The 14,545-nt window shown below is 44.2% G+C and overlaps 1 protein-coding gene across 2 annotated transcripts in view; it reads left to right on the top strand.

Moving 5' to 3' along the window:
* UBASH3B (ubiquitin associated and SH3 domain containing B) overlaps nucleotides 1–14,545 on the top strand; it is a 74,644-nt gene that overhangs the window by 54,305 nt on the left and 5,794 nt on the right. The window contains exons 7-13 of one of the 2 annotated variants that reach the window (XM_086766191.1): nucleotides 5,869–6,004; nucleotides 6,395–6,515; nucleotides 7,580–7,702; nucleotides 9,498–9,590; nucleotides 10,352–10,496; nucleotides 13,235–13,341; nucleotides 14,308–14,417. In XM_086766191.1, coding sequence (XP_086622317.1) covers nucleotides 5,869–6,004; nucleotides 6,395–6,515; nucleotides 7,580–7,702; nucleotides 9,498–9,590; nucleotides 10,352–10,496; nucleotides 13,235–13,341; nucleotides 14,308–14,417 — 835 coding nt within the window. The remainder of the gene's footprint in view (nucleotides 1–5,868; nucleotides 6,005–6,394; nucleotides 6,516–7,579; nucleotides 7,703–9,497; nucleotides 9,591–10,351; nucleotides 10,497–13,234; nucleotides 13,342–14,307; nucleotides 14,418–14,545) is intronic. The other variant, XM_086766192.1, reaches the window with a different exon arrangement.

Below are 14,545 nucleotides of genomic sequence, written 5' to 3'. Positions count from 1 at the left end.
ACCACTGACAATTCATATTTCAAATTTCAGTGGGCAAACACGACCTGTGGGGAGGGTCTCTGTACAGAAAGGGAAAGCATTCAATAACCCGTGTCGGTACAGGACAGCCAGAGGAACTGACCCAACTCCTCAAATCAAGCAAAATGCAGGAAACAAAAGGAGAAAAAAAAGGGCAAACAGTCTTTTCCTTTGCCTGTGAGTTCTCAGGCTTAACATATGCAACGTGGTGAATGACAGATGGAGAGCAGGCAGAGGGCAATCATAGCATGCAGGCTGACCTCCAGATGTGACTGCCACCGACTGCTGCCCTTCTGTAAACCAGCCCTGGGTTAGCCCTGTTTCCTCCCCAACCCAGAACTCTGTCAGGCAAGGGCAAGCATAGCAAGAAATCACTTATTTACCCCTCTTGTCACAACCATCTCTTCTTTTCTTGCCTACCCTCTGAGAAATGAACACCACTAGTAAAGGGCTTTCATCCATATGTTAGCCAAATAAAACAAGCTTATCTGTACTGAGTCTATCACTATCAAACTCCAACTCGTCTTTCATTACGAGGAAAGAAAAGACCTCCAGTAACCAGGACTTAAAGAACTGAAAATCAAGACATATAGGCAAAGTCAATGAAGACAGCACTTACTCCAGACCCCTCAATCTGCAATCCAACAAAAGCATCCTTTCTTCCCTGAAAATTTGCCAGCCAGAATGGTCTCAGGTCTACATACAGTGCAGCAGCCTTCTCTAGTGGATTCTGTTTATTTTTTTCTTACAGTCCTGGAAGGGTTTTGAGGCCTAGGGACTAACATGAGAAAGAACTACTATTGCAGCAGCAACTAAAAGGAATGCCAAATGTTTTGTAACTTGAGCGCCTCTGCCTCCAGACAAGCAAAGAAAGGAAATGCCCCTTTCCTGATTGCCACTAAAGACTATAAATCATGAATTGGAGCATGCAATACAGACCATTTATCAAAAACATTATTACATACCCAGAAACAGTCTCATTTTACACAACAGCTTTCCACAGGGAGTATTAGGTTACAGAATGTCATTTGGTCAGAACAACAGAGCAAGCTAAGGACAACTTAAGCCCCACTGCTGTCTGGGACATGGTATTCACAGTAGGATCATGGTAGTAAGATAAGAACAGCACACAAATACCTTAATTTTATAGACGTGAAAGTAAGCATGGCAGTACTCACCAGGACTGCAGGAAAACTGCCGTGGTGCAGGAGATGGGACCCAGCTCACAGTGCTGAGACAGAGGCTGCCAACGAGTGATGCTGTGATCCTGGGGATGGTTTGTGCTGCCTCTGTGTATACCGCCATGTCCTGTTTCATACCTGCAGAGGAAGAAAGAATAACAGCCATGGAGCTTTCCCTCCTAGACGCAAGAGACTGTATTCTTCAAGTGAAAATCATGCATTATTGAGATCATCACGAAAATACAGCTCACTCTGGGTTGCAGCACCCTGGCTGTACCACGCAAAAGATATGACAGGCAAAATGCTATTCTAGGATATTTGATTGAATCTCTAATACAGCAAAATTAGATTGCCAGCACATTTCACCTGAAAAAAAAGGTTTCCCTGTTGCACTGCTCGAGTGAGGCAGAAGCTGAATTGTGGCCTTTGCAGGACATGGGGTTTATGGCTAATATCCAAATGGAGCTCTGCCCAGCACACTGACCCCCCTGGCTAGCACTGTACAAACGTAAAACAGAAAGATGTCCCTGCCCTATAGTAAGGTTTGTACCTCAGCCACAGAACAACAGGCTGCCATCACTAAGATGACAACCCTGATGAGTGTCATAGCTTAGCCCCGCTCAGGACCAAGCTACAGTCTCTCACCCACCCCCTCCCCCCCCCGCCTCCAGTGGGACAGAGAGGAGAACTGATAAAGAAAAGGCAGAAAATTTCGTGAGTTGAGGTGAAGAAAAAAAAAAATAAGAGAAATAACAGAAGAAAACAAATATAGTACAATAGCTCACAGCAAATCCTGAAGCCCAGTTTCCTCCTGAGTAACAGGAGGCTCCCCCCAGCACCCTCCTCACTGATATACTGAGCCTGATGTCCCATGGGATGGAACAGCTCCTTGGCTAATTTGGGTAAACTCACCCCAGCTGTTGGGTAATTAGTAAACTATCCCAGCTGTGTCCCCCAGCCATAGGGGCCACCAGCTCCAGTTCCCCTCCCAGCTCAGGTGAATGTTAACTCTATCCTAGCCAGAACCAGGACATTATCCACCCCTTATTCCGTACCATCTACATCATGCCCAGATACTACACCTTCCAATTAATCATAACCTTTTTTTTTTAATCTTTGATATACATTATATACATACATACATACAGATATCATTCCCTTAGTCTATGTGTCATCCCTCCAAAATGTCTGTTGAGTTCATTTACCCCATGACTTCGGGCTCCATCTATGTGGTATATTATTGTTACAAATATCGGACAGTTGCAATTAATGAACTTTGGAGGTTTTCTGGAGTCCCTATGCATTCACAGAGGTAATTAAGAGAGACTGCAAGGTGCTAGATATTTAAATCCAATACTGTCTATCCTAGGCAGAACCAGGACAATGAGCTATTTAATAGGGGAGGCTTTGTCTTCAGGGCAGAGCTACTGCCGGTGAAACCAGGTTGTGTCTTGAGAGACTCCAGGACTGAATCCTTTCCTTGTCTACTAAAAATAGGAATACTATCACTTCTCTTCTGGAAACCCCAAGGATTTTCCATACACCTAAACTACATTGCTGGCTATGGCACATCCCTGTATCATTTCTTCCCCTGCCAAGCAGTGGACCTGCTGGTAACAGTGAGGAGAAACATTCCATCTCTGATCAGTGCTATAGATTGGAAAATAACATCAAGAGATAACATAAGTTGCCTTTTGTGCCTGAAATTAGTGGGCTGCCAAGTCGAAATCTTTGTGTCTATGGACCCAGCAATATCCAAAAGCTAAAACTTGTGATAGTTCCCTGCACTGCTTTTCCATACCAGTGAAGCCAGAAATAGTCACCTCCTCTGCCCCAAATTGATAGAAGCACTGTAGATATTACACACCAGTCTATTTCAGCTCCCTGTGAGATGCCAAAAGTATTCCTTGCCCCTTTAATAAGCCTGAGAAATCAGACTTGGCACAAGTAGCAGGGGGAGGAAAAGCAGCCCTAATTTTTCAAGCTATATTTGGGCCTCAGTAGGTTTTTTTCCACTCTGTCTTCCTCCCATTCTGCCACAATAGCCGGTTCACTTTCCCTGGGGATCCCGCTCCTCAACATGATGAGTGATGTGGCAGAGGAGTCTTTTCCTACACAGAGCTGACAACCAGCGCTGTTGTGCCATGACAGAGACCCTTTCTCCATCCTCTGCTGCAGCATCTCCATTCTTCAAGAGGCCTTTCCTGACTGGAAGAACATTGCCTCCAGGGAGACAGCAGTATCACTGACAGAGCAGTGAAGGCAAGACATCATTCAGAAGACAGTAGATGATGTTGTCTGCCTTCAGTCTCTGTTTGCCAAGCAGAGGAACCACAAGCCTTTGGGAAAAGCTTCCAAACAATGACCTATGCTTAGAAGATGACTAAGCTGAAATAGCTTCAGCGGTTTCTGTTTTCCAGCAACATCAAGGAGATACCACTGAAGACAGGCTGGTGGCTCTCCTCCAGACACAGCAAGATAGTACGCCTTTGCTTCATCGTCATTCACAGCAAATCCTAGCATATATAAATAGTTAGTAAAGCATTCATGACCTTTTCATAAGGGCTTAGAGAGAAAGAAAGTCTCAGAAATTGTGCAGCAGCTCCTGGACGTAAAGGGAAGAGGGGTAACCAAACAAATCTTTAGTATTCTCCAGGCCAGTGTCCTCAAAAGACTGTCATATGGGTGAAGCAGGAAAGGGCTGAGACAGGATTAAGGGCTAGAAGCTGCAATACAGAAGTAAAGACAGAGCACTCAGGCTCAAGATCCACTTTGCACAGCAACAGAGTTGGGTCCTAGCTAAGAAGTTCAGATTCTTCTTATATTGAGATGTTCAAGTTTTTGGGTCAGTGAGGATCTGTCTGTGCTAGCTGCACCCGCACTCCAAGTTGACCACCTAATACAGTGATAAATGTCTGTTCATGTGCCCTGCTCAGGGCTTAGCTGCCCTGGGCTTGGCACATGCTAACGCACTTGGATCAGAGTTGGTCTTACCCTGCCAGCTAGAAGTGTGGTCCGAGCGTACTTCTGCCTGCAATATATTGCACACATATATTCTGAGGAGGAGGGTTAGACATGATTTCCCACCTGGTAATATTTCCTTCAGCTTATCCACAAAGCTCTCCTGTCTACATGTAACTCCACTTCAAGATCCATCACCCCTGTTGCACCTCGGGGTTGTACCATGCCTAACTCAGATGTATTTGCTGCCCTGACTGCTGATGCTCTACCTGCATTTGGGCAATGAGAGGAATGGTTCCTTGGAGCGAGCCTAGCCCTTGTTGGGAACGCACCATGAATAAAATAAATATAGTTATAAGAATGTGTAAATCTAGAAGGTCAGGTCTGAAGGAATAAGAGCTGCTGCCTCACACCATTGGATGGGAATCCACAGCTCTGTCCCCGGCACGGCTGCTTCCCACCTCCCGCTCCCCTTGTCTGCCAGTGCTTCTCTGCATGGCATCCTCACCTGACCAAATAAGCCAGTACCTCAGTCTCATCCTTGCACCCTAATTCCACCAGATAAGGGACCAACATCAGGACCAACACTGAGGTATTTTTTTGTCTTCTTTAAACTGGTGCAAATCATGTAATTTTGCAGAAGATCAGTTCTTTGCAAAAATGCAGATGACCTATTTTTGTTCCATTGGTAGAGGCATTTGGTGTTATTTTAACAGCTATGAAACCCCTCTGAGATTTTATTCTAACTAGGTGCTAGTCAGGAAGCAACTTCTGACATATTTAAGGCACTGAAAAGTGCAAGCAACGGCAACTATTTCTGTCAAAGTAAATGATCGTATATATTATCTGATGACCTTTTTTTTTAATGACTAAGCAACCGTCATCCATACAATGTAATCGAATCAGCAGAGGGTGACTGCGGCTTCTGTAATTGCCTCTCAGAGTTTATTCCTGAGGGTCCCAGCCAAAGTCCTTGAACATCTGGACAGGAGCGCTTTACTCAGAGGGACCATCATTAGATAAGCCCCTTGAGGGAGAATGGGATCTATTATATCCCTTTGACCACACTTAACAGGAAACACTGGTGAGAATAAATTCCCACTGTAGATGGGAAATGGAATAGACAGCGCTGAAAAATGTAGAAACAACAACTCGGACTGATTGTGCCATGTCCCTACCAGGGGATACAAGCTGTTTTGCGGGCAGGAACCCTGAAAACTGCCCAACATGAGAGGCAGGGCTGTGCTCCAGCTTTCTACTGAAGCAACAATTTATGGTATAAACGTGTGTGAAAACTCCCTGTAGCCATTAATTTCCAAACTTTGGTTCACAAGACCATGGTAAGTAATGTGCAGCTGGTGCCCAGATGATGTTAGTGAGCATCCTGTGGCTATGAGGAAGGTCTTGGCATTTTCATTAGAATATTTGAGGGCTGCAAGAGCCTTGCAGACCAAAGTTTGGGAACTGTTGTTTTGTGAAACTGTTTCTAAGGAAACAGAAAGCCTGTTGAGATGGAATTTGTCTCTTCATGTGTGTACATCACCTAGCAAGGTGTTCTCTAGGCAGCACTAAAATACAAATAATAATGTAATAACGTGACAACAGTAATTATTGTCAGTTTCTGAAGACTACAGAAATGTCCTTACTGCAGCCTGAGTGCACAAAGTCCAAAGCATTCCCAAAGCTAATATCTTTCTATTTTTGGCAGGTCGTACTCAATTCTGAATACTACATCTTCCCCATCCCTTCACGCCTTCACTGATGGAGCTCTGGAAAGAAGACAGCAGGAAGACCAAGGACCCGGGGACGCAGGGCCACTCACTATCATCTGCCAGAACATGCAGGTAGGGACCTACACACGTGTATAAATCACATACAGTTTTAGTGGCAAGTTTCCACCAACTGATTTTTCACTGACAAGTCATCCTCTGGTCTCCTTTTACTGTCTGTCAGAAGTTAGAAGTTAAAGGTCTCTACAAGCTTTTGAATGGCACAACTAACCATGGGTGCAGAAGACATCGCTGTCCCCAAACCTGCTCTTAGCATGGGGCAACAGGGCCCCATCCTCTGCTGACTTTAGCATAAATTTACCAACTTCAGAAGAGTTTCCTGCACCTGCATTTGCACTAGGGTAAAGCAAGAGGTGCCTGGTCCTGCCTCCTGTTAGTAAATCAGATCTCAGAAAAACCCTTGCACTTTGATGAAGGTCAAAAATCCTGTAATTTTTCTTGCAGCCCCTGAGAATAACCAGCCAGCCAGGGCCTCAAAAACGCTGCCTGTTTGTCTGCAGACATGGGGAAAGGATGGATGTCGTTTTTGGGAAGTACTGGTTGTCTCAGTGTTTTGATGCCAAAGGTGAGTCGGCTCCCGTGGGTCTCTCAGGTTCTAGGTTTCGATGAAGGAAGGAGAGTGGCAACTGCCTGGGGCAAAGCTGAGATGGAAGCTGTGGTTTCCTAACAAAAAACATAGCTTTGAGCAGTTCCAAGTGGCAGAGCACCTCGGTGCAGAGCTCTGCGATGGTAGGGCTGCAGTCAGAAGCAGAAACACAAGCCAGGGAGTAAATACTACACTTGCTAATCATAGAATCAATAGGTTGGGAGGGACCTCAAGGATCATCTGGGACCAACCTTTCTTGGCCAAAGCACGGTCTAGACAAGATGGCCCTGCACCCTGGGCAGCTGAATCTTAAAAGTGTCCAATGTTGGGGAAACTATTGCAGGAAATATTACATTAAAACAACATTGCCAAAGAGCATTTTAATTTGGAAAAGAAGTAATGATGTTAGTACTCACTGTCCAGTGCAAACATCTGCTACCATCAGGAAAGTCTTTTGCACAGTTGGCTTTAAGTCCTAAATGAAAATAACACCGTAGGTACAGTTCAGAGTGCCTTTTGGGGTATAAGCTGGAGATTGCAACCCAGTAATATGCTCGAGTTTCAGACTCTAGTTAACAGACTGTAACGTCAGGCTCTGTTGGCATTAGAGCTGATCAGAAATTTGTCAAAAAAGTATTTTTTCTAGTCAAAAAATACCAGTATCTTGTAGTCAATATCACTGGGAAAAGGATGATTTTACAACTACCTCATTTCTAAATTACGTTTGCAGAGCTCTGACATTTTAGCCTCCTGTAAAAGTGTAACATTTGAGGTTTCATTTGTTGTGGGATCAAAATTACTTTCCTTTGGGGCATTAGATCTGTCCTAAAGATAACTTTAAAAACATCAGTAAATTCTCTGCTGAATTTGAACTGATACTTAATTTTGTCAGATTCCTGAAAGTTTAACACGGGAAAAACTGCTCAGTAGCCAGGTCCAGGCAGTGCCTGCAAAGTGTGTGAAAGAGAGTACAAACAGGCATGATGCTCTCCGCCTCTCTGATCGAGTAATTCCAGCAAGTGCTTCTAACTTTTCCCTCGCAGGAAGGTATATGCGCAGTAACCTGAATATGCCTCACAGCTTACCTCAAAGAAGCGGCGGTTTCAGGGATTATGAAAAAGACGCGCCAATCACCGTGATGGGCTGTACGCAGGCGAGGCTTGTTGGTAAGTTGTCCTCAGCAGACAAGAGCTTGCCCAGGAAGCTTTGCTATCTTCCTCCCACACACCCAGCCAGAGAAAGAGAAAGTGCAAGGCAGAAAAAAAATGAATCGGGTGCCTTAAACTAACAAGATTTAGACATTTCAAGAACCTTTGCAAAGTCCCTTCACCTTGCTCAGCAAGCCCCCTCTTTCAAAGGGAACCATGTCTCCTTCAGCTACTGCAGCTGAAGAAAAGACAAAGCACAAAATCTAGGACATGGTATGAAATCAGCACCATCAGCAGTGCGGTTGTAGAGCGTTCGCTGCCGCACTTTACACTTTCCACATTGGAAGATGCCATCATTACCAATGTTAGTGAGAAATACAGCAGTGTGACAGTCACCTCATGCAAAATATGCTTTTTCCTTGACTTTTACAATCTTAATTTTTGACCTGCAATTTGCTACACAAATATACTTTTATCAGTCTGTCTGGCTTTATGTTTATGTGGCAAAACCATGGTTCAGATAATTTCCGGTATTCTTCCACTCCCCCCATCCTTGTCCCTGTCAAGGTTTGTGTATAGAGAGAAAATTATTTGGTAGTCAAGAAGCATTGTGATTAGGGAAGTCCAGCCCCTTAAAGACATGAGCTTGAGAACAGTACTTAGTATTTTCTCAGATTCAAATCCTTTAGAGTACTTCATGTTAGTCACATTCAAACTAGGGCAGCTAAAATTATACTTGCTTTTTAAACAAAAATAAATCACTGTACAACAGCAGGATGCTCAGACTCCCGGCCACATGGCATCAGGGTTCACAATATGCACATAACAGAAGGCAAATCTGGGAGCAATCACAGCACGCTTTGCTGGTATCATTAAATGGGTCCGCGCGCACAACCGCATACGTGACCCAGACGCCATCAACCTGCCAGCGCGGCTGCGGCATGCCAGCCATCTGCAGGCACCCGCTCCCCGCTGCAGCGGCACAGACTCGACCTTGACGGTTGCTGGAGCCATAATTCCTCTGATGACTAAAGCAAACGAGCAGCTTCCCCATGACGGACGGCTGTTAGATGTGCCGCTCCTTCTAAATTACCCCTCTTCTCTCAAGAGATTTATAGATTGGTTTGACATGGTTACAGCCATCATTAAACATACGAAGCCGAGGTTAATAACTCCTTCTTGCTCCTACTTCTTTGTCCTGCCTCTCCAAATATAACAAAAATATAACTCTTTTTTTACTACAAGTCTGTGCAATGCTGAGCAGATTCCTGTTTGCATTTAGTTCCCTTAGGCATTGCAAGAATATTAATAACCCTAATAGTGGAGTTGATTCTTATCTCATTTTCAGTGATCTTCCACCTGCGTAATGAAATGGTAATTTATACTAGCGAAGAATCGAGCCAATTGAATTAAGTTGGGTTTGAGTCAAGTCGAATCATCCTGATTTACGGCTTATAAATGAAGTGTAATTAAATTCAAGCTCTCTACAATTTTTCTCAGCATACCGTTTGCTTTTTGGCTAAATCTAAGAGAAGCAGAAACCGAGCAAAAGCTGCTGTGATTTCTTTGCACAGTGGTCAGGTACCTAGATGGACATGGAGAAACGCACACAAAAAAAATGTATCCCGGTTCCACAGCTGTGCACATCACACCACGAAAAATATGATGGGTGCACATATTTCCCAAAACACAAGCTGTGCAGCTGGGAAGCTGCTTTAGCTCCTTGCTGGGTGGCAGATACCCTGCAAGCTGCTGTTGCTCTTACAATGCCATTTGCCTGGTTTTATTCACGGGTGTTGAAACTTGCTTGCAGGTGAAGCCTTGCTAGAAACTAATACCATTGTAGACTACATCTACAGCTCCCCATCCCTACGGTGTGTACAGACAGCACACAATATCCTGAAAGGTAAGAACCCAACAAGCAGGAAGGGCTGCATTCTTTTTACTTTCTAGGAAAAACACTGCTAACCAGATTACAGGAAGCCTGGCATGGGAGACCCAAGTCAGTGATAATTCATGTTGAGGGTTATTTCCACGAGAGTATACTTCACACTAGCGCAATACTGTCCGTAAGGAGCCCTTTCTTAATGGCGTGGTGTGACAAGTGCTTAGGCAGGTGGTGTGCTGGCCGCAATACCAGCTGCTGGTCAGAGTTGGGTTTATTGCCCCCGCTCCAGAAGCCAGATGTGCGTTCAGGATGGGCAGACGTGTCCAGCTCAGCATGCTCTGCACCCATGCCTGCTCATGCTCCTGCAGCTGCTCGTTGCTGTGTGCACCCCTGATGCTTCCACACTTGTTACCAGCAAGAAACTTGCTGCCCCCAGTAAGAGTAATTCACTGCAGAAACTGGGAATGGAGATAATGATAGGGGCATGAGATGCCCTGGCATTGGAAACAGTTGAAAAACAGTTCCAAAATACAGTCACACTGAAGTTCAATGTATTGCATGTAACTGCCAGCCAGAGGTTTACATTCTTTGGCATGTCATATGCCAAGTACATACATCAAATACTTCATCTTTCATAGCCAGTATTAATCAACTGACTACTTGGAGACAAAAAAAACCCTAATTTACAATCAAACTGAAGTATTAAAGCTGCAAAGCCTTGCTGCCTTCCTGCCTAGCTACTTCCACTGATATCTGGTCTGCTTTATCCCTTTTTCCAGGTATGCAACAAGAGAACAACCTGAAAATCCGAATAGAGCCGGGCTTGTTTGAATGGACCAAGTGGGTCTCTGGGAACACACTACCTGCCTGGATACCCCCCGTGGATTTAGCTGCAGCTACTCTAAGCGTTGATACAACCTACAGGTAGGAGGAATGGCGGGGAGAGGGTCTTGGATTGCTTTTTGGCTTTTAAGACTAACACTCTGTTGAGGTTTTAAGTTTAAGCAGTGACTGAAGAGCTGCTGAGGCTTCCAGAATAAACGGAGAGCAGGCTTGAGGCTGCTGTGTTGAACATGACCTGAGAATTGACTTCTTTATCAACCAAATTTCCCAGATTGCTGGCAAGGTCCAGCTATATTACTGATCACAGAGGTCCTCTTTCCATTACTCCTTCCACCCTGTTTATCTTCCAGGTGTCCAGGAAACTCTCAAAGTATTTTTGTTTGTTTTAACTCTTTTCCTAAAACTTAGGAGTTTGGGCTCAGCTAACAGAACTAGTTTTGCTGACTTAGTTCCCTGATCGTCGTGTTCATAGACTGAACCGGATCACGGGCTTATTCACACCTGCCCTTCCCCAGAGGAAAGAGCTTGTCTGTCTTTCTCTTACAATTAATATGGTAATGGATCTTAACTGTAAATTTTGTAACACCCTGGAGAACGTGTTTACATCTATCAAGAATTCAGGGTCTCCTGTGACTTCAAAATTCAGAGGTTTTCTACCAAAGAGCTAAATCCTAACCATTTATCACTTCTCAGCAATTACATCTGAAATATTTTTAGTGGAAAGAATTGCAAGTTTCTGACTCAGGTTTTCATGGTATTCAGCCCAAAAGCAGTTGGTGAAAGCAAACAAAGTAAACGTCTGGTTAAAAAACATTTGAAAGGCAAATGGATAAGCACCACTGATCTTTCCTCCCTCTTTGCAGAAAAGGGAAACACAAAGATGATTTTCACTTGACTTTCAGGGGCCCTGGCAGAGCCGCTCCAAAAGCACAGAGTGACCTTCCCAGAGCTCGGCATTTTTTCCAGCCATCCCTACAGCTGCACAGATCAGTCCTGGCACCTGCTAAGGATCCGTATCTGAACTCACATCCTTGTTGCCAGCCTCTGCTGCTTCCCTTTTATCCAGCCACATGGCCATACCTCTGCCTCCCCGATATCATTGCCAACAAACACCGCAGGGCTACTGGGTGCAACGCGCAGCCTGGGCCAGAGGGAAGCTCAAGACTCTTTCCCCTGACTGTCCAGTGAAGCACCGCAGTCCTGGTGCCTTCCAGCCTAACACACAAAGGCTTTTTACTGTAAGCTGCAGAGAGAAAGGCTAAATAAAACCCAGCAGAAAAAGTCATGTGGCAAAGAATAGACAAGATGATCTGTTCAGGCTTCCTACTCTCAAATTTGTGATTAATTTATACAAGCCAGACTCCAAGAGCTCCTACAAAGAAGAAAACTCCAGAAAGGTCACACAATTCTAGTCCTCTACTGCACCTCACTGCTGAAATATCTGTATCGTTATAATTTCTTGCAGAGACCAGCCCTTTCTTAGTGTGAGCCTGATTACCAGCTGAGCAATCTCAGATGAAAACAAAACATTTAGATTACACACATAGTACACATACACAAGAGTTCCACCTACACGGGCTTGGTGACAAATGTTTTGTGGCTGGGCTTTTGTGGTTTATGTTATCAGCAGAAATGCTGGTGTTTCCTGGTGTCCCAGGGCACCCGTGTCTTTAAGAACCCTCAAGAGGAATAAACAGTTGAAACAAGAAAAGAAAAGAAGAAAAACTTGAAGGAAAAAAAATATTTTTTTTTTCATACCTGATTATACAATAAACCGCTTGCGTTGCATCCTTCTGGTCTGCAGCTAAAATTCCAACACACTGAGGGTATCTAAATAGAAGTCCTTACACTGTGTTTATCCCTGAAAGGGTATCACATGGCTAGCACTCGGCAGAGCAGCTGGACCGCAGGAGAGTCTCTGCTTCAGAAAACACATGCCCTCTGGGAAGACCGTAACAAATATTCTTGGCACAAGAGCCTGCTCTTGTGTGGTCAGCTGGTTAGGTGAGAGACTGGGACACAGCCCTCTGTCTCCTATCAATGACAGGTGTAATTCCTGTAAATATATCTGATCACTGGATGGAAAGAAAAGTTAGGTTTTTTCCTTGCACCTCAGCATGAAAATACAGCCTTCTGCTTGCTATCCCTTGCTTCTCTCTGCACATCAGCCTACTCCAGCTGATACAATTGGCCAGAGTCCTGCCAGGCAATTCACTGAAATGCTCTGGCCCGGGAGGAGGTCGGCTAATTCCAGGCATTTCCCAGCAACGCAGCTTTACAGATGGCCAAAGCAGCAGTTTGCCTCTGCCCTTCACCATCAAAGCATGAGCAGTGCAGAGAGCCAGCATCTGCCTTCTCCATGCTCCACATTTCTCGCTGTACCTGCCCACTCTCCCCAGACAGACACAGATGTTGTCAGCCCACCCTCTAAGCTGGAAGCCATGGTAGCCCAGTGCAGACCTAATCTGCTAATCAAAGGACACATGCCTAAATAAACACACAGTGGCATTGTTACTGCTGCATGCCATTGCAAAACTAGCACAAATAAAATCAGCACATCGTATGCTGCCTCCACTAACTGGTCCATGTTAGAGGAAGCAGTTATCATTTTTCACAGCTAACTAAAATTAATGCAGGAATGGTAAACATCTTGGTCTGGAAGTTTAAAAATCATCATAGTGGTCCTGACACAAGATGCAGCTCTGGCGATTTGGGGAATTAGAGAAGTTAAAGAAACAGATACTTGCAGATGAATCATAACTTGCACTTAAAACTTTATCACTTCTCCCAATTTACCATACTTGTTTTTCTGCTCACAGACCTCATATTCCCGTCAGCAAGTTAGTGGTTTCCGAATCTTATGATACATACATAAGCAGAAGCTACCAAGTGACAAAAGAAATCATCAGTGAATGTAAAGGCAAAGGTACGTGCTACAGAGGGAGTGAAAAACAAGACAGGCTTGGTTGGGTGTGAGCGCCGATATTCCCAACCAGTCTTTCCCTCTTAAAGGACTCAAATCCCCATATCAGAATCTCATCCCTTCTCACAGAGACATTGGAAACTCCAGGTTCAAGTGTATGTGTCAGAACTATGAGTTCAGATAGGCTCAGCTTACGAGAAGTGTCCATAAACAGACAGAAGCAGAAGTATTTTAGGGATCCCTACCCAATGCAAGCTACCTGTTTCTCCAGGGAATAAGCCAGCCGTTTGCACCCTGCTGTCTGTTACCTGTATCCAATGGGCCATCTTCTATCCCCTATTTGAGCGACTCTTCTGAAATATATTACTAATAAGGACTGTTAAATACTTCTCCAAACACAATACTGAAATTTTAAAAATCTATGGCTTCTATTTTTTATTCACAGTATAGCAATAGGAAGTTTCTAAGTTCTGGTGATTTCACTAATTCCATTTTCCTGATCTACCTCTACATTTTAAGCTTTTGTTTTAATAGTTTGCCCACAAACCTCGATAGCAGAGTGTGACATTAGTTGTAAAGGATCTTGGAAATGGAAATCTAAAGCTATTGCTGTAGAAAAACAGTGACTGAAATTAAAGTGTGTGTTTTAATCAGAATTAATTTGGGGGTAAAAGAAAAGTATTTGCTTCACAAGGCATCTGAAATCTCACTGGGATTCTTGTTTTCTTCAGAAAGCCATTTTAAAACTAAGTAGCACTGAGTTAACCATTATCCTCAGAACTGAGAAATGCTCCAAAATGTGTTACTAAAGCCTCCTTTTTTCCCCCACATATGCATAGTTTAATGTGTTTTCATCTGATAAACTGAACCCATTTTGAACATTTCAAATGGTTAGGCTTGATCTTGGGCACCAGTCCCTACAGCTGGCTTCATACCCCTCCTCAGCCTGTGTTTCTCACTTTATTTCAGGAAATAACATCCTGATAGTGGCACACGCATCCTCCCTGGAGGCTTGTACCTGCCAGCTCCAAGGGCTCTCGCCGCAGAACTCCAAGGACTTTGTACAGATGGTCCGAAAGGTAATTACCACCAAGGAGTAAAGCTCGCTGGCTTTACAAAGAGAAAAGAAATTTGCAATCTGCTTAACCAGGCAGAGGACACTTTGCTCCTCCCATCTGATTGTTCTGCTCGTTACTGAGTTTCTTTC

This window comes from Chlamydotis macqueenii, chromosome 24, assembly GCF_036417535.1.
Source record: "Chlamydotis macqueenii isolate bChlMac1 chromosome 24, bChlMac1.mat, whole genome shotgun sequence".
NCBI classification, from domain to species: Eukaryota; Metazoa; Chordata; class Aves; order Otidiformes; family Otididae; genus Chlamydotis; species Chlamydotis macqueenii.
Note: the sequence above shows the minus strand (reverse complement) of the source record. Positions and strands in the feature narration are given on the sequence as shown.